At 48.7% G+C, this 22,275-nt stretch overlaps 1 protein-coding gene across 2 annotated transcripts in view; it reads left to right on the top strand.

The window, feature by feature from the left end:
* Window positions 1–22,275, top strand: part of MRC2 (mannose receptor C type 2) — a 108,968-nt gene that overhangs the window by 59,739 nt on the left and 26,954 nt on the right. For both annotated transcript variants that reach the window (XM_014516994.2, XM_006017826.3), the window contains exons 6-12: window positions 1,010–1,153; window positions 6,645–6,833; window positions 9,309–9,463; window positions 10,019–10,126; window positions 19,078–19,193; window positions 19,871–20,019; window positions 20,860–21,077. In XM_014516994.2, the coding sequence (XP_014372480.1) occupies window positions 1,010–1,153; window positions 6,645–6,833; window positions 9,309–9,463; window positions 10,019–10,126; window positions 19,078–19,193; window positions 19,871–20,019; window positions 20,860–21,077 (1,079 nt within the window). The remainder of the gene's footprint in view (window positions 1–1,009; window positions 1,154–6,644; window positions 6,834–9,308; window positions 9,464–10,018; window positions 10,127–19,077; window positions 19,194–19,870; window positions 20,020–20,859; window positions 21,078–22,275) is intronic.

The following is a 22,275-nucleotide window of genomic DNA, read 5'->3' on the forward strand; positions in this document are numbered from 1 at the left end:
GCAGGAAACTGCGTTGCCCTTGAACAAGCCTTAAGATAGCGTGGGACTCTGAACCATATGATACCAGGGAAGTCAGGGCCACATACTGCAGTGAGATTCCACAGTGTGGTGGATGCCCCAGCTTGGTGAAACTTGGTGCGAGGCTGACACTGCAGTAATCCAGGAGTGAAATTAGAATCTTGCTGTCTTCACTAGGAATTTTGCCATTGATTTCACTGGTGTCTGGATCTCACCACAGTGCCTTTCCCAGCACTGATTAGGGGTGGGAGCAATTCTGAACAAATGAATGTCTTTAAAGTCAGTATAACTCAAGCAGGGACCACAAGCACTACAAAGTTTAATCGTAATAATATGGTTACTGCAGGGCAGAGTTAAGGTTATTTGGAAAGCTTTATTTTCCTATCTCACCGTGCTTGAATGTCTTTTAAATGCAATCCTAATTCTGAATTCCTTGGGTTTCTCAGGCTTATGGATTTATTTTATTCATAGGTGACTGATGTGTTCTCTTAACTTTAGTTGTGTTTTAACCTAGTTTTTTTCGAGAATGAATGGTCCTGAACAAAGGAGGTCAGCTATCTGTTTTTCAGTGCTGTCTGTTGTCAGTGCTGCTGCCCCCATTGACTTCTAATGTAGTTGTGCATGCTCCGCACATCAGGCCCTAGTACGTTTCAGGACTAGACAGGGCTCAATTGTTCGAATGCAAATATCTGCACTGACACCAGCTAAGCCAGGTATCATTACAAAGGTCTGGACCTTAATGTTTCAAGGCAAAAAAATTGATCACCTTTTAGCATTTGGGAAGAAATTTTCTCTGCTGCTAAACATTACTCCAAGAGCAGCGTTACAGCATTTCATCCCTTTTGAAGCATCTAACATTGTCCACTAGATGGACCATGCTCCTGTGTGCTGATTTGTTTGAATTCTTATATTATCCGTCTAGATGAAAAGCTTTCATGCCTGTGTTTTCCCTACCTTTCCTCTCCCTGTCCCCTTCATCTCCTACCTATAGATCAGCCTGACAACCCTAGCGAGGAGAACTGCGGGGTGATCCGGACGGAGTCGTCAGGGGGATGGCAGAACCGGGACTGTAGCATTGCTCTGCCTTATGCCTGCAAGAAGAAACCCAACGCCACTGCAGATCCATTCACTACAGGTTAGCTGGAAAGGCTGCCTGTTTTCCAGGCCTCCATGAAGGAGTTCATAACCTGGGCTTTTAGCAGTATCCCTCTTTTTTTCCCCCTTCTCTTTCTTTTTCCTTTTTAAAATAAAAACCCCAACCAAACTGAACATGCCTGTAGGTACCTCTGGCCAGGTCTAGGCTGTATCACCCCACTCCCTTTCCCAAATAGTTTTCAAATAGTCATAAATACAGAAGTGGGGTCTGTCATCACTGTTCCTATTGCCTGTACCAGGGAGGAGCAAACCTGAACTTTTGCCGCAGTGGCAATTGGAAAGCTTTGTCTCTGACTCAAAGCACATGATTCTTTGAAGTGCAAAGGGTTTGGATTTGTTCCCAACATCTCCCGTAGGCTCTGCACTTCTAGGTGGGATCTAGAGACGTGGTGCAAAAAGCTGTTCTGAGAAAACTCGTAGGCCAAAAAGTGTCCCCAGGGATTTTGTAGAGGATGAATTTCTGTGAACTTTTGCAGCTGGTACCCAATTCCTTTCCCCTGTGCAGTGTGTAACCGCTGAAACACTGCTGTTCTGGTGGGATGCATTTTATCCCCACTTGGCATCACCAGGCCCAGATGTAAGAGACTCACCAAGTTGTAAAGCAGTGAAGAATCAGGCCCCTTTTGAGTGTGCCCCATCCTGACCAAGATTTAGGTTCTGATGTTCCTTTTATAATGAATGCAAATCTAGAGTCCTGCTCGCCTCGCAGGCACATCTCTTTTTTTTTAGGGGATAAAATATATGATGAGGAAAGCAGTTGAGATGCCAGAGCACACCAGTGGTGTAGCAACGTGGCCGGGTGTCCAGGACACGTGGGCAGCAGCATATTCAAGTTGCCACCATGCTGCTGGCATGATCATGTGACTGCTGACTAGTGTTTTGGGGTTGTTTTTTTTCCTTTTTTCACCCCCTTCTCCTCCCAAATCAGTGTCCAGGTCATTTCAGAAGTTACACCACTGAAGCATGCCATGGGAATGATGCACATTTCAGCTCTTCATTCTAGGCCTCTATCATCTCTTCTTAATTGTACGTATAAGGCCATGAACATGTATCCCAGGTGTACTGAGCCTCCTACTTTTAACTATGGAAGGAAAACATTCCCCCCAGAGCAGCACTGCCTAGGGACACTCAGTGCAACTGTGAAATGGAAGCCAGGAGAACAGTGAAGGAAAATGGAAGATCAAAGAGGGGGTGACAGCTTTGGCTAAAGTGATTCTTGTTTCAGCACCACGTCAGCTGGGTCTCCCCATTACTAAAGCACATCAGCTTCTTGTCACATTATTGCTGGTGCATAGCCTTCTCCATCCTGCAGGCCTGCTGCCTGCTTGGGCCTGGTGAGGTACCAGCTCAGCTTGCTCCTCAATCTCTTGCTCCCTTTTTAATCTTGCAACAAGTAACTAAATCCCTCCCCAGATAACCTCATTTGGACTTAAGGTTGCCCCTGAATTGCTTGAGGGACATCCTGCCAACTGGCAGGAATGAAAAATTAGCCATTGCCCCATGCCTTGCTGCGGTGGTCTTACAGGGATGCTGTCAAGTTGAAAGGAAGGAATGTCCTTCAGGAGCCTGCACAACTTGTCCCCTTTCCCTGGCTCCACCTTCTTGACAGTCTATTATGCCCTATAACCTTACCCAACCTGCTGTTTTTAAGTGGACTATTCAGAGCCTTGGTAGAAAGGCTCAGACTGGCTTCCATGATCCCTGCATTTATTCACAAAGTAGACCGTACTCTGCATGGAGCAGCAGGAGCTTCCAAAACTTTGCCCTTCCCACAGGCATACCAGTGCCCTCCTCTGACAGGAGCAGCAGGAGGGGAATGCATGCCTTTCTAAAGACATATCTTTACCTTCACCACAGCAGTTAGGTCAGAGGTACTACACCTGAATTACTTAGCTCACATTCAAGGGAGAGAAACTGGTACAGAACATCATAAAAAAGGGATGGGAATAGAAGAGTGAGAGGGTTAGCAGAGTAATGAACTGTTGTGACTTTTAACAGTCACTGCTCAATTACTAGCTTGGGCATTGGCAGAACAAAAACTTAAACACACCCTGCAAGCCAGCTGGCTAGTTTGTTAAAGCACCACTCAGAGAGGCAGAGATTTCTGTGTGTGGGTGGGGGTTGGGTTAGTGCAGAGAACTCAAGTTATACTTCAAACACAGAAATTTCAGTAAACTCAGGTCACTAGTAGGGTAGCGCTGCGGGACCAGGGACCAAAGGCAAAAGGTGTGCATGAAGAGTGGTCATTCCTTAAGGACCCTTGAAGCACAAAAGAAATCCATTCCTATGTGGAGGAAAGGTACCAGAAAGGCTGGGAAGCCCTGTTGGCTAAACAGGGAAATTGCAGTCCTCCTCAGAAAGAAGAAAGAGACGTGCAAACAATGGAAGCTTGGGACAGGCCCCAAAAAAGACTATACAACAGCGGCACACACTTGTAGGGAACAAATTAGAAAGGCTAAGGCAGCAACTGAACTTAAATAAGCAACTGGAATCAAGGACAAGAAGAAGCTCTTCCTTAGGTATGTAGGGAACAGGAGGAAAACAAATAGGAGTGTGGGGCCATTGCTCAACAGCTCAGGACACCTGGTTACCAACACTCAGGAGAAAACTGAACTCCTGAATGACTACTTTGCTTCAGTATTTCACTGGGCCAAGGGAAAAATCATGCCAGATAAGGTACAAAATGAGCAGCTCAGGAATGACTGCCTTCCTACTATTGCTGTAGAAGTGGTGTGTGATCACTTAAAGAAATTAGACATATATGAGTCAGCAGGACTGGATGAACTCCATCCGAGAGTGCTGAAGGAGCTGGCTGAAGTCATTGTGGAGCCCCTGGCGAAACATTCCAAAACTCGTGGTGCTCCAGAGAGGCACCTAAGGGGTGGAAGAGGGCTAATGTTGTGTCCATCTTCAAGAAGGGGAAGAGGGAGGACCCGGGTAAACTATAGGCCAAATAGCCTAACTTCTATCCCAGGGAAAATCCTGGAAAAATTCATTAAGGAGTCTATGTGCAATAGGCTTGCAGAAGGTAGGATCCTGAATGAGAGCCAGCCTGGCTTTGTCGCTGGCAGGTCTTGTCTTACCAACCTCATCTCCTTTTACAATCATGTAACTTGCCACCTAGAAAAGAGGGAAGAGGTTGACATTATATACCTCAATTTCCAAAGAGCCTTTGATCTAGTATCCCATGATGTTCTCGCGAGAAAACTGGAGGATTGTAGGCCTAACTGAGGGACAATTAGGTGGGTAGGAAGCTGGCTGTGGGGTAGGACCCAGAGAGTCCTAAAGAACGGATCTGTGTCCTGGCAAGAAGTGGCAGCAGTGTCCCACAGGGGTCGGTGCTTGGTCCAGTACTTTTCAACATCTTTATCAGTGATTTGGATGTGGGGGTAAAGAGCTCACTGGCTAAGTTTGCGGACGACACCAAGTTATAGGGAAGCATGGTCACACTTAAAGATAGGCTACAGATACAGGTGGATCTAGACAGGCTAGTAAGTTGGGCAGATCAGAAACAGAAGAAGTTCAACATTGAGAAATGTAAAGTTCTCCATCTAGGGACAAACAACCCCCTACACACCTATAGGCTTGGTGGCACCAAACTGACCAGCACCATGAAAGAAAGGGATCTGGGGATAATAATAGACCACAGTATGAATATGAGCTAGCAGTGTGGTGCTGTAGCCAGTAGGACAAACAATCCTCTGGCATGCATCAATCAGTGCATCTCCAACAAAAGCAAGGAAGTGATTCTCCCACTCTACTCGGCATTAGTGAGACTGCAGCTGGAGTACTGTGTCCAGTTCTGAGTGCCATTCTTCAACAAGGACGTAGTAAAGCTTGAGAGAGTCCAGAGAAGGGCCACCTGTATGATCAGAGACTTGCACAGCAAGCCATACAAGGAAAGGTTGAGGGATCTGGGATCTTCAGCCTGAAAAAGAGAAGGCTGAGAGGGGACTTGGTAGCAGCTTACCGCTACATCAGGGGAGTACATCAAGGGCTCGGTGAACAACTGTTCACCATGGCACCCTTGGGGAAAACCAGGAGTAATGACCACAAACTCCTGGAAGACTGTTTCAGACTTAATATTAGGAAAAACTTCTTCCCAGTTAGTGTGTCCAGACTGTGGAATAATCTTCCTCCAGAGGTGATGCAATCGCCTACCCTGGAAATCTTCAAGAGGAGACTGGACGGTCACCTTGCTGGGGTCACCTGACCCCAGTTGTCTTTCCTGCTTGGTGCAGGGGGCTGGACCCAATGATCTTCCAAGGTCTCTTCCAGCCCCTAACAATCTATAAATCTGTACCTCAAGGTAACAATGTAATGGATAAGCTTTAGTTTCTTTCAGTGTCTGGATTTTCTTGTCACACTTTATTTTCTCTGTTTTGCTTATTTTTGTGTAGGATGTTTCAAGTAGAGTGTTTCAGTAAAAGTCTTCATCTTCTGTTCTGCTTTCTTACCTGGCCATTCTCTGGTTATCTCTGAGAGGGCTGTCCACAATATGTTTTGAGTTGTATTTATGTGTACGGTGGCAGTGCCTAACAACTCTGGCCACAGACCAGGCTCCCACTGTGCTAGGCACGGTACAAATGCAGAAGAAAAAGATCCTTGCCCCTCAAAGCATCCAATCTAAGATCCATCCAAGACCTTTTATAGTGGTGATGGCTTGTGCATTGTGAAAGTCCATCCACTGAGAACTGGACTGAGACCCTCCAAACTCATTATGGATAGGTCTGCAAAAAGCTACTGTAGCACTATGACTTTCTGTCTCTTATCCTCTATGAGGCTATGGTTGTGACTCAGAAGGGCTGTTTTTCATACTTGGGCTAGGAGTGGGAGAAAGAGGTCTTGGAAAGAAGACCTTCAGCTTTCTCAGGAAACCAAAGGCAGACCCTGCCCCAAAATCTTCCAGAGTCCATTGTTCTAGAGCAGTGGTTTTCAACCCACAGCTTGCGGGCCACATGCGGCCCAATCAGCACACTGCTGCAGCCCATGTGATATCCTGTTAAAGTGTTTTTTAAATGGATACATAGGAAGTAAGTTGTGTGGGTTGGTCCACATAACACATTGGATGCTGCAAGTGTGGCCCTCTGTGGCAAATAGGATGAGAACCACTATTCTAGAGGCTGTTCTGATGAGATGCCAGTAGGCAGACATAGGAGTGGGTGACTCCTGAGATCTGAGGAATGACAGAGGAGCCTACAGAAGCAGGAAAAGAGATCTGTGGAGAACTTGTTGGCTTGGGGTAGAATCTGGATGTCACTGGGTGGAAAGTTTCCGTTTCAAAATCAGTGATCTCTGTGATTTTCCCCCACCACATCATTCAACAGCAGTACCACAGGGCTAGATAACTCAGGCCACATTAATTTTCATACCGTCCAGTAGCTAACAAGGGGCAAACCCAGAGTGGCAGTGGAGAGGAGAGGTGGAAGTGGTGGCAAGAATTCTCTGCAAGATACTCTGTATTTCTCCAGATTCCTGGTCAGAGGTGAAGGTAGACTGTGAGCCCAGCTGGCAGCCCTTCCAGTCCAACTGCTACCGCCTGATTGGTGAGAAGAAGAGCTGGCAAGATGCAAAAAAGACCTGCCTAAGAAGCGGTGGGGACCTGGTGAGCATCCACACTCTCTCAGAGCTGGAATTCGTCACCAAGCAGATCAAGCAAGGTAAGGGTTAAAAGGCCTGCATATGTGCTCCTTTGGAAAATTATGTATTTTTTGCAATCAACACACCCCTTCCCCAATAAGGTATACAGGTTTTTTTTGTAAGACAGAATGAAGAAGAAAAGATCTTTTCTTGCAAAACCTGGTAAGTTTTAGTAAGTAAACTGAATAGTAGCTCTTGCAGCAGTGTCTTCACCTAGCAGTTAGGGCAGGGGCAGGCAATTACTTCGGGTGGAGGGCTGCTTTCTGAGTTTTGGCAAGCTGTTGAGGGCAGCATGGGTAGCCCCGCCCCTTGACAGATGCCCAGCCCCCTGGTTGCCATCTTGGGATGGAAGTCCTGCCCCTAAGCTCTGACCTTTGCCATCAGAAATCCCTCCCCTTGCTCCTGGAAGTACTCTGTTGGGGAAGAGGTTTTGCCATCTTAGGGGGGAAAAAAACAAATTATATACTAAAAATCAAACACCCATAATATATTTTAATTTAATTAAAAAATATATTTTTGTCTTGATTTGTGTGTGTTTGGGCTGTATATGTAGAAGTGATTGCATAATAGCTCAAAATGCAGTCGTACTCATATATTGTGTGGTATGTATAGGGGTAAGGGGTTATGGGTGGGTGGGTGTCAGGTTTGTGGGTGGGCAGGAAGGTGGCAGCTACTGAGGGTTTCAGTGGCACTGGAATTATGAGCAGAGAGACTTTCTCTCCTGCTCTGCATGCTCTGAAGCTGGCATCCAGGCAGCTAAGGGAAAGGAGGAAGCAAACTCACTTGCAAAGGATGAGGGACATTGGTAAACTGTAAGTAGGAGCAACAGCAAGAGGATGTAGACAGCAGTTCAGGGGTAGTAGAGGGTTACAGGAGCTAGATCCAAGGTGTGATAAGCAGAAAGGGGCAGAAGGTTTGTAATCACTAAATCACCTTCCATAATCTGGGATCGTATCCTAGAGTCCTGAATCTCTCTGCTGACAGCTCATTGCTGTGAAATTCTGGCAAATTGTGGGCCTTTCCTTTTTCTGTTGCCTGGTCCATATAAAGGAAATCACCCTAATGCTACCTGCTGCTTGGTTAGCTCAAGTGCTAAACGTTTTTGCTGTGGATGTAAAGGTGCCAGCTTTGCTAATGACTCAGGTCAGCGGCCAGGCAATCCCATCTGGAAATTCCCACAAATGGAGTTTATATTATTTTTCTCATTTGTGTTTAAAAATTTTTAACAAATGACATGACTGAAGTGTATGTGCAGAGGACATGGGCTGTAGAGTTAAGCCCTCATAAATGAAAGAAGGAAGGTGGCCAAAAATATTACGTAATCATATATATACAGACCGCACCATAATGTGCATAATGTGGGGGCTGAATTAAAGTTGTATATACCACCTACAGTCTGTCATTTCCCACCATTTGAAAATTTGACTTGGGAACTCAGGCTGCATACATATGTTCAAATGATCTGGGAGAATTCTCCTGGGTTTGTCCTCCTTGTAGAAAAAATGTATTCAGATAAGCCTGAGCAAACATTCAAATGCTGAGACCCTGAAGAGCAGAAAGCTTGCAGTGTGGACACTGCACAGGCAGTAGGCCCTTATACACACACCTCAGCATACTCTGCATGCTCCCGCTGTCTGCCTGGAGAGCATGGTAGTGGTGCATAGGGCTGCCCTCATTGGCTGATCCAGACTGCTCAGGGTCAGCCTTTGTCTCCCTGAAGCACAGTGTGAGGTTTGTGAAGGGGGTGTGTTCAGTTCCCTGCTCAGTTGGAACAGTAGACTCCATCCTAAGTAACACACTGTCTCCCTGAGGGGGAAGAGGGGAGCAAGGCATCCTGGGGTGTTGGAAAACTGTCCTGTGGCTTCTCAGAAAATAATGTGTACAGACATTTGCTCTCCCAAGAGAAACTCTCCTTGGAGCAACTTAAGCATGGTTGTTCCCAGGTTATTTTTCTCCTGGAGCAGCCATATTTCCTCTGGGAAAAAGAATCCTAAACATCTGTACATCCATGGTTTCTCCTGGGAGATCATTGACTCTCCCAAGAGAAACTGGATGTCTGTATGTGGCCTGAGACTTCTTTTCATATATTCTCTTTGCATCTTGCTGTCACTGCTTAGATTCTCAAAGGAGCATAAAGGAGGCAATCTTCTGGGAATGGGGCACTTAACTCCATTGGATTCCTCTGACATTTTTGATCATGATTATTTTAATTTTTCTACTTCTTGGTAAACCCTAAAAATCCCTGTTGGTGCTCATGGCCCCATAGTACTAGCTGCTGTACAGGCAGATAGCAAAGTCAGTTCCTGTCCCAGAGAAATTACAACCAGTGTGGTTTTCTACCATTTTAGAGCTGAATGTGACTAAAAGCTGATCTTCCTGCATGAATGCTCAGAGGAGGCAAACCTTATATCACAGTACTCTAGATCTGAGCAGGAGCAGGTTCAGTCCAGTACTCTGTCAGGGCTCTGATCTGTTTTCCTTACTCTACTTGGCAGATGTTGAGGAGCTTTGGATTGGCCTGAATGATCTCAAGCTGCAGATGAATTTTGAGTGGTCAGATGGGATGCCAGTAAGGTTCACATACTGGCACCCGTTTGAGCCAAACAACTTCCGAGACAGCCTGGAAGACTGCGTGACCATCTGGGGACCGGTGAGGGCTATAGACAAAACGGGGCCTTTCTTGTCCAGTTTACAGGGGAGGGCTAGGGGCAGGTGAGATTTATCTCATTCCAGAGTGTGAACGTTGTGCTGGCACCCCAGCATGTCGCATCCTTTGTGCCCCAGACAGCACAAGGGAAGGCTCCCCAATTCCTCCCCACCACCCACCAGTATCCCGAGCCTTGATTGGAAGGGGCTGAATTTGGTCTCCCCATTCCTTGCCTTCACATGCAGAGGCTGTTAACAATGGGGATGGCTGTGTGCAGGACACCTGCCTACTGGAAGCTGGATTGAGTCCTACCAAATTTCTACCATGCAGGCCACCCACCAGCCACTTTTGGCTGCTGCCCACTTGGGCTTTGAACCTACTGGATTTGCTCTACAACATCAGACCCACCAGCCAAAAAGAGACAAGTTAAGGGAAAGGGCAGGAGAGGAAGTGCAGGGCCAGTGGGACTTGCCTGCATGTGGAGCATGACTATACTACTGAGGCAATGTGAGCACCATGTTTGCCTCTGTCTGACCTGCTCTTGGATGTCATGTCCAGGAAGGGAGGTGGAATGACAGCCCATGTAACCAGACCCTGCCCTCCATCTGTAAGAAGCCAGGCCGGGTGAATCAGGAGAAAGAGGAGGAGGACCACGGCTGCAGAAAGGTGAGGGGGAGTGGAACAGCATGCTACCTGGGGTAGAATGCTGGAAATACCAAGCTGGGGGGATGCTGCTTGCTTTGGTATCTTGATAAGGACTCGAAAAGGATCCAGTACCCTGCTTGCCCGAGGACCATCACACGCCCGGCTGTCATGGTTTGGGGCTTTGGGGTCAGGGTGCTGGGCTAGCTTCTATATTTCTCCATGCCTGGAGAGGGACTTAGGTAAAAAAAAAAAAAAAAAAAAAAAAAAAAAAACCCGGGAATGGCCGGAGAGAAAAAAAAAAAAAAAAAAAAAAAAAAAAGCCTGTGAGATGCTGGATCTCTGTTTGGCTCCCATGAGACTGAAAAGTGAGAATTTACCCTGTGACCTGATTCATCAGCATAAGGCAACAGTTCCTCCCTGGTCACCCCTCTGTGAAGGAGATTGTTACTCCATATGGACTGTACATGTGGCAGCAAAGCCATGTTTCTCAGCTTCTACCACTGAGCCCTTGAGGGCCAGCTGCTCCTTTTGGCAATTGGCAGAAGGCAATAGAGAGCAAGGTGTTTGCAACCAGAGGCCTGCAGCAGGTGGTAAGATATCTGCCTCTGGAGCTCCTTTTGCCCAGCCATGGGTTTCCCATAAAGCTTTGCAGCAGGTGGTTTCATTGTCTGATTGTCAGTGTATAACAGTTAGCATTGACTTGGTACTGTTCCTGAGAGATCCAGCAATGGTAGCATCAGCCCAAAAGTTCTGCCCCTGAATAGCTTGTGGGACTGAATATAGAAAGTGAAAAAGGGGGTGAGAAGTGAAGAGTTAAATCAATGTGCTCATCCCCAGAAGCCTTATATCCATAGTGAACAGGGGCCTATCTATAGCAAGACAGAGTGTGACAGCTGTGTACTGTCTGTGGCTGCAGCTGTCCACAGGCACAGGATCTGTCACTGCATCAGGCTCAGCTGTGCACCATCCAGATGCGTCTGTGGTCCAGCTGCATGTTGGCCTGGGGCTGATGGGACTCAACAGCTGTTTATGGCAATAGTGAAAGGAGCTGGTGGGCCTGGGAGTTGGTGGTTTTCTGCAGGGAACCGCAACTGTGAAATATTAGGCCTGCTATTCCTACCAGAACATATGATGTTGCATGATTATTTCCTGAACAGGGGCTGTTGCAGTACTGAGCACTTCCTGTGAAAGGTTAAGCACCTGCATTTCCCACTAAGGAGAGCTGAGTGTTCCCGACAGCTCACATCACTGAAGAGTGTAGCTTCTGCATCTAGCTAAACAACTTCTCCCTTCCATTTGTTCTGTCTTACGTGGGTCGTACCAACACACTCTCTGTGCTACCTTAGGGCATGTCAGATATCTCCAGGGCCGTCAGAGTAGTCAGAATGAGATCCACATAAATCAGTTGCATAATCAGACCAGAATGGGTCCAAAGGAGAGGATCCCAGCTTCTGGTCAGATGGAAAGCAAGGAACGAGGGATTCAAATGACAGGTCCCCACCAGTAAAGTAATGTGAATGGATAGGGGCTTACCTAATTTACAGAGGCTGCCTTCAGATTTTGTGGGCGCTATTTTCATGGCAGAGTGCAGTGGGCCCCCCATGCCTCTGGCTGAGGGGCCCCAGAAGTCCCACCCTTCCCTGGAGATTAACAGATGGCCCATCAGAGGTGAGGGGGTCCCTCCACACTCTGCTGCAAAAATCCCCCTCACCTACCTGGTGGTTCAGGACACCAGAGCTTCCTGCCTGTTTGCAGCTCCCCACTCCCCACTCTGGCTGCCATTCCTTCAGCACCTGTAGGAAGCGCAGAAGTTGTCTATACAGGGTTTTACTTGTGCTGGCACATGAAAGTTTTGTTTTTGTCTCAGTGAATGGCTCTGAAGGGCTGGTGCAAAGCAGACATTTGCTTCTGCTGGAGTATTGCTGTATTGCTCTTTGCAATGTGAAGCTTTGGCTCCCTATTCATAAGGGTACTGAGCTGACCCTCATCCCTCTACCGAAATCATGGAAGCTCTATGACACAACATTTAATGCTACACTGGACTTGCAGACATGCTAGGGGGGACTATCCTGCACTAATCTGGAAGATGGGCTGAGTATGGCACAGTAGGGCTGTGATTCCCATGCTTCCTCATCAGCTGCTTGGTCATCATGGAGGGATACTTCAGGGCTGGCAGAGCCTAGCTACTGAGTAGCCCACAGGCCTCTTCCTGCGATTTGACCTGGACATTCTGCCCCGTGGGTACTGAGGGCATTTGAGCCTGCAGCATGCAGTTTCCACTGTAGGGAACTGGGGAGCAGGTTGACTCCACCAGCCATCCTCTAGGAAAGATATCAGCAGGTCTTGGCAGTTGCTGGCCACCTCTTGCTTGCCTGTATTTGTGGCTGATCTGTTCATGCTAAGTTTGCTGAGGGGAGGGAGCATGAGCAAAAGAAAGTGCTGCTTAACATAATGGATCCTGCACTGAGGATTGCAGCCAGTTGCTAAGGGCAGCATTTATCCTCAGTGATTAGTAGCTACAGGCCTCCTTTGGCTCTGGGTCACTCCTCTCCCTGCTTCTCCCCTCCCTCCCACATGAGTTGGCAAGCGGGTCTGCAAAGCAGGAACTCCAGGGATCTGTGTAACATCAGGAGTGACACTAATTCCTGCAGGACAGCTATGCTGCCTTCCCTCCAGGGAGGAGCAAGGCTCTTGGGCACACAGGCTCCCAGTGGCATTCAGAAGGCAGCAGAAGGGGAGTATCTCCAAGCCTGGGTTTTGAAGACTCGGGCTGCTGGCTTACCAGGAGACAGCAGTTGTGTGCACTCACCCACACAGAAGGCAGTGAGGAGGTGGCCGTTTGGTATTGCGGTGCTGTTGCTGTCTGCTCAGCTACATTCATGTACTCTGGGGTGTCAAACAGTCTGCAGGCTGGATTTGCCCACAGAACCAATTTATCCGCCTCACTGCACTACTGTCATGGCCAGGGGAATGGCCTACTACAAAATGGTGATCAGTAACAGGAGGGCAAGCGAGAGCTGACACAGCCCTGGTCACCCTCCATCCACTTCACCCTTGGCCCCTGCCAAAGCCCTACCTTCCTGGCCACCAGCTCCCACCATGTGTCCCATGCTGGACATAGGGCTGCTGCTGCTCATAAACTTATAAAGTAATAATGGACCTTCTGCAAATTGCAGTAGGGGCCATAATCTGAACTTATCATACCACCTTCCATCTGGAGGATCCCATAGCACTTCGGTGACCACATTTCTCTGGAGATCACTAAAGTGCTACCACCTCTAAAATGGATTTAGATCAGTGATTCCCACAGTAACACTGCACAACAGTAAAGGAAAGGCAGCAAAGAAAAATACAGCATCCAAATAATAGGAATGATAGAGAAGCAGGGCTGGAAGGGACCTCCATAGTTCATCTAGTCCAACTCCCTGCCCTGCCTCCCTATCCAAACCAATCCAAATAAATTGGAAAAGGAAAATATAGTTATTTGGGTTGGGATTTGGTCAGGACAGCAATGTTAATGGCCTTCCCCTTGGGAAAAAGTGACATGAGATTGTCAATGATTGTGAGACTCCCTGGCTTTCCAGCTGATCTGAGAAAAGAGCCGCCCCCGCCCCCCTTCTCCCCCCCCAACCAGACAGTGTCCCTTGCTGGAGCACTGAGTTCAACCTTACCTGAGAAATGAGAAAAAGCCACCTTTAGCAGGACCCCAGCCAGTTCTTGTTAGCACCATTACAGCCCAGAAGGCTTAAGAGTGCATCACTGTAGGATCCACAGATTTAAACCACACCTCTGCTAGCAATCTTCACTCCATCCAACCCTGCAATCCTGGAGAAATTAACCACTAGCTGGAATATCAAACAAGATTGTAAGGCTGCACATTATAATCAAGACCTGGGTACCTTCTATAATCTACCCCACCGTTTTTGGATGACCCTCATTTGCAGTAAAGAAATAACTGTCTTATTAATGACTGGCCCCATTGTTGTGTGGACAGCTGTCACCTGGCTCCATCCATTGCTGAGAATTGTCCACCCTCCCCCACACTGCCCACACAGAAGGAAGGGGAAGCCCATCTGTGCCCAGTGCCACCTGGGTACTTGCTGCTGGTGCTGCACAGCCTGACTCAAGACAAAGGGGCACCTGGAGAAAAAGAAATACCAGCAGACATGCTGAACAGGGTTTGGTAGAAGCTCACAGTAAAGGCTGCTTTTCCGTGACTCAGAGGCTGGCTGAAAGTGTGCCCAGTGGTTCTCTCTAGAGAACCAACAATTGAATACCACTCAGTTCCTCCATCAATGTGTATTGATTCACCTCAGGAAGTGTCCTGTGCTCTGGCAGAGCTGAACAACAGGGGCAGCCTTCTCTTCTGGTGGCAGGGAGCAAAGATGTAGAAGGGAGAGGGGAGAACAGAGGTGTAGGGATTTTACAGTGGTGCCTGCTGAGAGCCCATTTTTCCATTATGCAGCATGGGCTTAGCCACAGGTATCATTGGAGTCAACAAGGACTCATCCATTTACCCAAGATACCCCCCACATCACAAATCAGTTGTATTGTGCCCTTTGACTGAGCACCGCACAGCCCTTTGCGGATGTTCATTAGCTCTTCCAGGATTGATGCTTCTCTCTGTTTCACACAGGCAGTTACAGAAAGCATTGCCATCTCCCGAGTCACCCTGCATGGGTCAGACACAAAGCTGCTGGCCAAACCTGGGCATCCTGACTCCCAGCCTTGTGTGTTCGCCATGAAAGCCGCCTTGCTTCTTCCATAAACCAGACCGAGATGGCCGTGTCCTCCATTCCAGCAGCTGAGCCAGAGGAGGAGGAGGCTCGTTCTCTCTCTCCTTCCCTCCCTCCCTCCCTCCCTCCCTCCATTCCAGTCTGTTCTATATCCTGCCTGCTGTGGCCTCCCTGGCCCTGCATGCTCTTCAGGGTTGGTCCTTAGTAGCCTATTCCCAGTAAACCCTGCAGGGGACCTAGTAGTACTGTCTTGTCTGATAAAGTGCTGTGGTATTTTTGGCAAGTAGTGACCCCATCTGTTAGAGCTATTGGATGCATTCCTCCCAGACCTCACTGCCAGCTTGAATAATGGGCTGTTTTTCTTTATGGGTTTTCTCTCTCTCATCCCACTCCCTGCTCCCGCCCCCCCTCCTTGCTGATTTATTTTGGTAAAGTCTTCTAGTAAAGCAGTAGATCTGGTCCTTAGACACTACATCAACTAGAGGAGTAGGCAGTAGCAGTCCTAAGAGCAGGGGAGGAGAATAGTGGAGGATCAGGACTGTGTGCAGGGCAGAAGGCAGCCACATCAGGGAGCAGGGGGCTAGAGGTATGGCATCTAAGATGGGGAATGGAAACACCCAGAAAGAGATACCTGGAGGTACTGAGATGGTGTGGGATACCAAGGCACAGAGACTCAGGAGGGGACCACAAGTACTAGGAAGGGGTTTGCTATGTCTTGCTGGAGGATCATGGCATGAAGTCCCACACCAAATCCCTTCTGGGAAGGGACAGTCGTTTGGTAAGAAGCATGGCACTTGAACATGAGGTCTATACAGCACTCATTGCTAGTAGGGACTGCCACCCACTTCATGTGGTACACTGCTTCCCTGACCCATGGCCTACTCTGATGTGACAGCCCTGGGGTTCTCCAGGGCCCATCAAGTCCTGAGCTGCAGACCCCTGATCCCTAGCATTAGGCCTTCTCCTGTGCAGAGTTTCTGTTGCTCCCAAATTGTTTCTCTTCTGAGGACCTTGCCCAACATAGCTGGGTTCAATTACCAGGTTTCATTCCTCCAGAAATGAGGGGTGTTGCTTCAGCCACCTCTTCCCACTGGCCTATATCCTATCTCCAATTTTAGTGGAGTGAAACAATGGTGATGATTAACATCCCCATAACCCAGCTGGTCATCCCAGGCTGCACACTTGATGGGAGAAGGCACCTAATCCCCATCCCCTGTGCCAGGCCAGTGGTACCAGCTCATTGTTAATCTTCCTTCTTTTGGTCTTATCTCTGTTTTTCACCCTTTTTGGGGCAAGGGATGCATCTTTCCACATTGTCAGCCAGGCACACAACATGTGTTGGGTTCCTTGAGATGTAAAACATGCTAGTCTCTTGCGACCCTCTCCAGACTTCATTTGCCTGGTTCCTTCTCTGCCCCCACATCAGATTTGGATATCTGACATCAGATTTGGATATCTGGCACTCATCCCTAAAACATCCAGGCCCTCCTGGAGCATTCTTAGCATCCCCACTTCTTGTGGATGGAAGTTCTTCAAAATACTGGCCATCCAGGGTAAGACCCATTCTGTTTGCCTGTCTGGCATCTTGCATTTTGTAGGCATGGAAGAAATATTGTCCTGCCTGTGGATGCTGCATAATCTTCTGGATGTTACAGAGGATATTTGGCTCTGGATTTTGCCTCTGTGCCAGGCAGCAGTTAGAAGTCCAGCAAGAGAGGAGTGAAGGGGCTAGCTTGGAGACATTGTCTCTCTCATGGTTTGTCACAGGTGCAGGTGTTACAGCAAGAGACAATTTTTCCCAGCAGTTTCAAAGGGCAAGTGAGGGTCTAAGCAAAGCATTGGGTGTCAGGAAATGTGTGTCCTGGCCGTGATGCTGATTCCCCCTGTGAGTTGGGGGGGGGGGGGGGGGGGGGGGGGCTCTCTGTTTTCTTTTGTTGTTGTTGGTGACTCATCTCTCCCTCCCTCAGTAGAAAATTTGAGTGATAAGTTGTTCATGCTTCAGATGGGATTGAGGAGACAGATGAAATCATTGTGGTGAATGAGAAACATGCCACTCAGAGTATTTAAACACAGTTGCACCTTTGGTAGCGAGAACTGGCTGGTTGGTATTTGCCTGGTGCATGCACAGTTCTCCCACCTTGTGCTGTGTGAATGTGTAGCCCTCCAGTGGCTGTGCCCTGCAAGCTGGCTCCTTCCTCCCATCATGGGGAGTGAGTTGCTGTTTTACTCTTGTGGTATGGATTTATCTGGCTGATACGAACAGTCCCTTCCAGCGACAGTCGGAGTTGCAGTATGACAGAACTGTCCTGCTGGGACTCTGAGCAGCCGTAAGGAAGGGATCCAGGTGCTGAAATCAGGAGAAGGAACGGTGTGGATGAGCATTTCAGCCTGGACATAGCTGTTATGTACATCTACATCTTGGCATTTTCTTGGGGAGCAGTCAATGATAGGATAGCTCACACCTGAGCCCTGGCAACCCCTCCAGCTGAGCCCTCAGTGCCTTATTCCTCTCTGCTATCAGGCTTTGCTAGGAAAACCTACTCTTTACTGCTTTTGTTATGAGCATTTCCTTTCACTCTTCCTCCCTTTCTCTGCCACTATCAAGCCTCCCCCCCGTAGCCTCCATGCAGCTGCGGCTGCTGCCTTTGCTGCGAGTCTCTGGAGCTCTCTGCGCAGCCCCTCCTGCCCCCTGTCAGCCCGCCCTGTTCGTACTGCTTTGGCAGAGAATGGACCCTATTGTGTCTCCAGCTACAGAGAGCCTCCAACATCAACAAACCAGGGCTATTAAAATGGACTGCGGTGGGACTTGCTATTCGTTTGGCCTTTCTGCATAAGGGGAGGATTGTATTCCCCTCTCTGAGCCTCTGATCAGGGGCTGGACATTGGCAGCAGAGAGAACTTTCTGCTGCTTTGAAGCTGGCCTGATGTTTTTTCTGCAGCCCTATCCTCCAGGGCTGCAATCTCATTAGATCTCACTAACTAAACAGGGTCAAGCCAGGTTAGCCTGTGGATGGGAGACCTCCCAAGATAAATTCAGGGTGTGGCAGGAAGTGGTACTGGCAATCCCAGAGATGGCGCTCTACCCTTAGAATCAGGACTTAGCCGAGTACCCCAAGTACAAGAGGAAATGGGCTCTTCAGTGCTGGCCCCGAGCTGAGAAACAATACCAATGTACTAAGGAGTGCCAGTAAACTGGTATAGGGATTGTGACTCTGGATCAGACCTGAGCAGTCCTCTCTGGTGCCTTGTCTGACAGTGGTCACTAACAGATGCTCCAGAAAGAAAATCCCTTGTGCCATCTTTCATAGGATTACAAGGATTTCCTGGGTCCCTGATATAACAGGTCCCATGTCATAGACTCCTTTACGGTGCCCAATCCAGCTAAAGACCAGCTGCACTTTATGTTCTCACTGCTCCTATGGGCAAACTGTTGTCCACTCCTCTGGTGGTTAGAGACCTTCTTGTTCCCATCCTAAATTTATTCATGACCTATTTGTTCTTGGGTCACCCATACTCTTTTAGCTTAAGTAGCTTACCTCTCTGATGCAGTCAAATCTCCTGTCAGCCTTGCCTTTCCTTCGCAAAGGAAGCCAAGCTCTCTTGGTCTCTTCTTGTGTGAGAGTTTCTTGTGCTGGTACGATTCCAGTTCAGATTCATCTGTCTTCAGCATGGATGCCCAGAATTGTGCAGTCCTATACCAGGTGACATCTCACCATGCCTTGTCCAATGACACTAATGCTTCCCTACCTGTCCTGGAGATAACACATCTGGTACACCCTGACGTGTCTCTGATGGAAACTTCTTCCTAAGGCTAGGCAGCCAATAGACTCTTGTGTCCTGAAGCAGGAAGGTTTATGTTCCATTATCCTGCCTGGTGAAACTGAAGGGCTAGTGCTGATTTATGTAAATGTCCAGCAGATGGGGTTTTTTTGATTGTTTGTTTTTTGTGGATCTTGCTTAGTTCTGGGTTTTGTTAACATTTTTGTAGCAGTGTGTTCCATGAGTCATAGGTTTATAGGAAAGTAGAACTAGAAGGGACCTCATGAGGTCATCTACTCAGACCCCTGCTCAAGGCAGAATCATCCCTGGCTAAATCACCCCAACCAAGTGTCTGTCTAACTGGTCGCTTATGCTTGTGTGCAAAAGGCCCAAGGGAAGCATATCTGTGTGGGTGAAACTGTAGTTGGAGGTACCTTCAAGAATGTGTAACTATTATTACTACCTTGTGCCACCCAGGGCTGGAAATGGCACAGCCCATCCTGCTATTGGTTGGGAGAAGACCACGTAACATACAGCGAGGCTCGGAAGATGTGCTCTGACTATGGGGCCACTCTGGTCACCATCACCAACAGGTGTGTGTGCCCCAGGGATCAGCTTTATTAGCACAGCAGTTTGGGTTCAGTCAAGGGGAGATTCTGAGTGCTCCATTACTGGCATTTGTCTGTCTGAGCAAAGGACAGGGAGCTGGGACTCCTTGTTCACAGAGAGTGACCCTTGGGAAAAATCAGTTCCCTGCTGTATGCTATGCAGGGAATAGACTAACAAACACACTTTCTACCCATGATTGAAGGCTGTTGGGGGACATAGCAGGAAGTATATAAGGATGTGGACAAACCAACAGATTGCAGCAGAAGAAAAGCTGCTCTGCAGTAACTGTCCATCGTGTCCATTCTTACCCCATAGGGAGGGAGAAGTCAAATCATATAGTAACTTAGCCCTGTTTCACTGAGGACTAAATTGCCCCAGTTTAGATTTCACTTACCACAGGGTAATAGCAGACACATGGATTGGTCAAGTGTGTCAGCTGCTCCCACCTCTTTTTAACCCAGATTAATTTGCAAATAAACACATAGTCATTTGTTTGTCCATGCCCTAAGACATCCACCTTGTGTGACAGCTGCCATCTCAATTGACACTCGGGGTTGGTCTGGGAGCTCCCAGGGCTTAAAGTCAGAGTTCCTGTTGCTTGAGCTGTAACATACCTGGAGGATATTGAACAGTAAGGATAACTTGTGTTCTCCCACGTTAGGTTCGAGCAGGCGTATGTCAGTAGCCTCATCTATGTCTGGGAAAATGAGTATTTCTGGACAGCGCTGCAGGACATCAATGAGACAGGCTCTTTCCGCTGGCTGAGTGGTGATGAGGTCATGTACACCCACTGGAACCGCGACCAGCCCGGTAAGGACACAAATGCTAACTGGCTGGGTTGGTAGGGTGTACAGCAGGCCCAGAAGGCAATAGTTCCTACCCCAGGGTCCCACTACATTCCACCCCCCCACACACTAGTGGTGCTTCTGCCTCCTACAGGCCTAAGCTGCCTGCCACTCTCCAGAAGGCAGAGAGAGGGACAGTATTATGGCCAGGAACTAATGGGGAGATGTGCAACAGACTAATAATGGCAACAGACTAAGACTGGCAGGCTGCCTCTCTCTGTCTCTCTGTCTCTCTCTCATAATGGCAGCCTGCCTCTCTCTGTCTCTCTGTCTCTCTCTCTCCTCTCCTCTCTCTCTGAGGTGGCTCCACATCTGCATGGGTGTGGACCCCAAGCATCTGGGGAGCTAACTATGGCAGCACATGGGGGTAACTAAGAGCCAGGTTTGGAGCAGAACTAAAGAACATCCTCACAGTCCAGTCTGTTTGTGAGGGAATCTTCCACAGTTGCCTAGCTCTGGAGCTAACGAGCACTGACAGTGGACCAACCTTTTCAGAGAACTATCTTTCACTGGCTTCATGGTGGGAGAAGGGGTTCCATTTTACCTCCCCAAAGAAGAGCATTGGTGCCCTTGCCTCCCCTCCTGGGCCTCCAGAGAACCAAGGCCAGCAATAGATCCTTCCATGCTCAGACGAGGGCTCTGTCCTCTCTGCATTCAGGCCCACACCCTCTGGGCTCTCAGGGATCAGTTGTGATCACAAGGGGCCTGGAGATTGATCTGACCCTGGCTGATGATAGGAGATGATCATGTCCTTCTGTCATGGCTTAATCCTGATGTCTTTTCCCCACTTCTGTAAAAATTATAGGTTACGACAAAGGCGGTTGCGTTGCCTTGGCCACCGGGAGCTCCGTGGGGCTGTGGGAGGTAAAGAACTGCAGCACGTTCAAGGCCAAGTACATCTGCAGGCAGAACTTGGGCACCCCAGTGAACCCTGACTTACCGGCCCCATACCCCACACCCAGCCTCACTGGTTCTTGCCCTCAGGGATGGAGTTCAGACCCCAAACTCCGACACTGCTACAAGGTAGGTAAGAGAGGAAGGCAGCAAGGTGCCCATAGCCCTGCCTCACCTCCTAGCTGTCAGTCACCAACACAGAAAGGCTCTTTAGGGCTATCAGGAAAGCCAAGCTGTTTGTAGAGGATGCAACAGTGCCACCCAACGCAGCAGAAGTAGCAATTGTAAGAAGCAGTAAAGAATACAAGTTACTTTGTATCAGGGGGCTTTGTTATATGGAAGAAGACAGGGCAGGCAACCCCACCTGGTTAGTGTGTCACACACATGCGCATCCTCCCCAGGTGCTCAAGGCGAGCTATGCCTTTGAGCCCCTGTTCTGCATTGGACAGGCAGGGATACAGAGTCATGGCAGTCTGGGGAAGGCTCTTAGAGGTTCTTGTGGACAAGACCGGCAATGGAACTCCCACCACTCAAAACAGTTACAAAATGAGCATCCTCCCATCCCCTGCCCTGCTCTCCTCTCTGGTTAGAGGGTCAGGGAGGGTTGCCTTGGGCAGCCCAGTGCTGCTGTAGATGCTGGACTCCTCCAGGAAGGTAGTTGGATCTTGAGCAGGTAGTGGGGAAATGTCCCACCTGCCACAGCCTGGGTCTATAGAGTACTGATTGCAGCAGGGGTGTAAAGGCAGGGAATACTTGCATCTCCATATGTGTGTCTCTGTTGTCATTATGGGGGATGGAAGGAAGGGTCCCTGTGGACTCAGGGTTGGGTCTTCAGGCCTGTGCCCCATATCCAAGACTCGATGTGGCAGTCTGTGAGGTATTACAGCTGGACAGGAGAGTATTTACAGCAAAAAGTATTTGGAGTGACAGACAGGGCATTGTTAGTTCTTGGGACATTTCCAGTCCCTGGGTCTCTCCTGTGCCCCTTGGTTGCCACCCTCATAGATGTAGTGTGATTCTGCTGCAACTTGGCATGTTTCCATATGACCTGAATTGCTTCAGGCTAGGAATGCTCCTAGTAGCTCAGGATACTGCTGACACCCAGAGCCTGTTTCTTCCTGGCCCTGCACTTGGTGTCTTTGCCCCTGTGAAAAGAGGGTGTGATCCTCAGCCACTGTAGACCTTTGCACCCACTGCATGTGAAAGGGGTAGTCATGCCCCTGAAGAATGCCCTGACCATGGAGAGTCTCACCCCTTGTTACTATTGGTGAGGGGACAGACGTCTACTGTGGTGTGGGGCGGCGGGGGGCAACTTCCAAAGGGGGGA

The sequence above is a fragment of the Alligator sinensis genome, unplaced genomic scaffold, assembly GCF_000455745.1.
Source record: "Alligator sinensis unplaced genomic scaffold, ASM45574v1 scaffold444_1, whole genome shotgun sequence".
NCBI classification, from domain to species: Eukaryota; Metazoa; Chordata; order Crocodylia; family Alligatoridae; genus Alligator; species Alligator sinensis.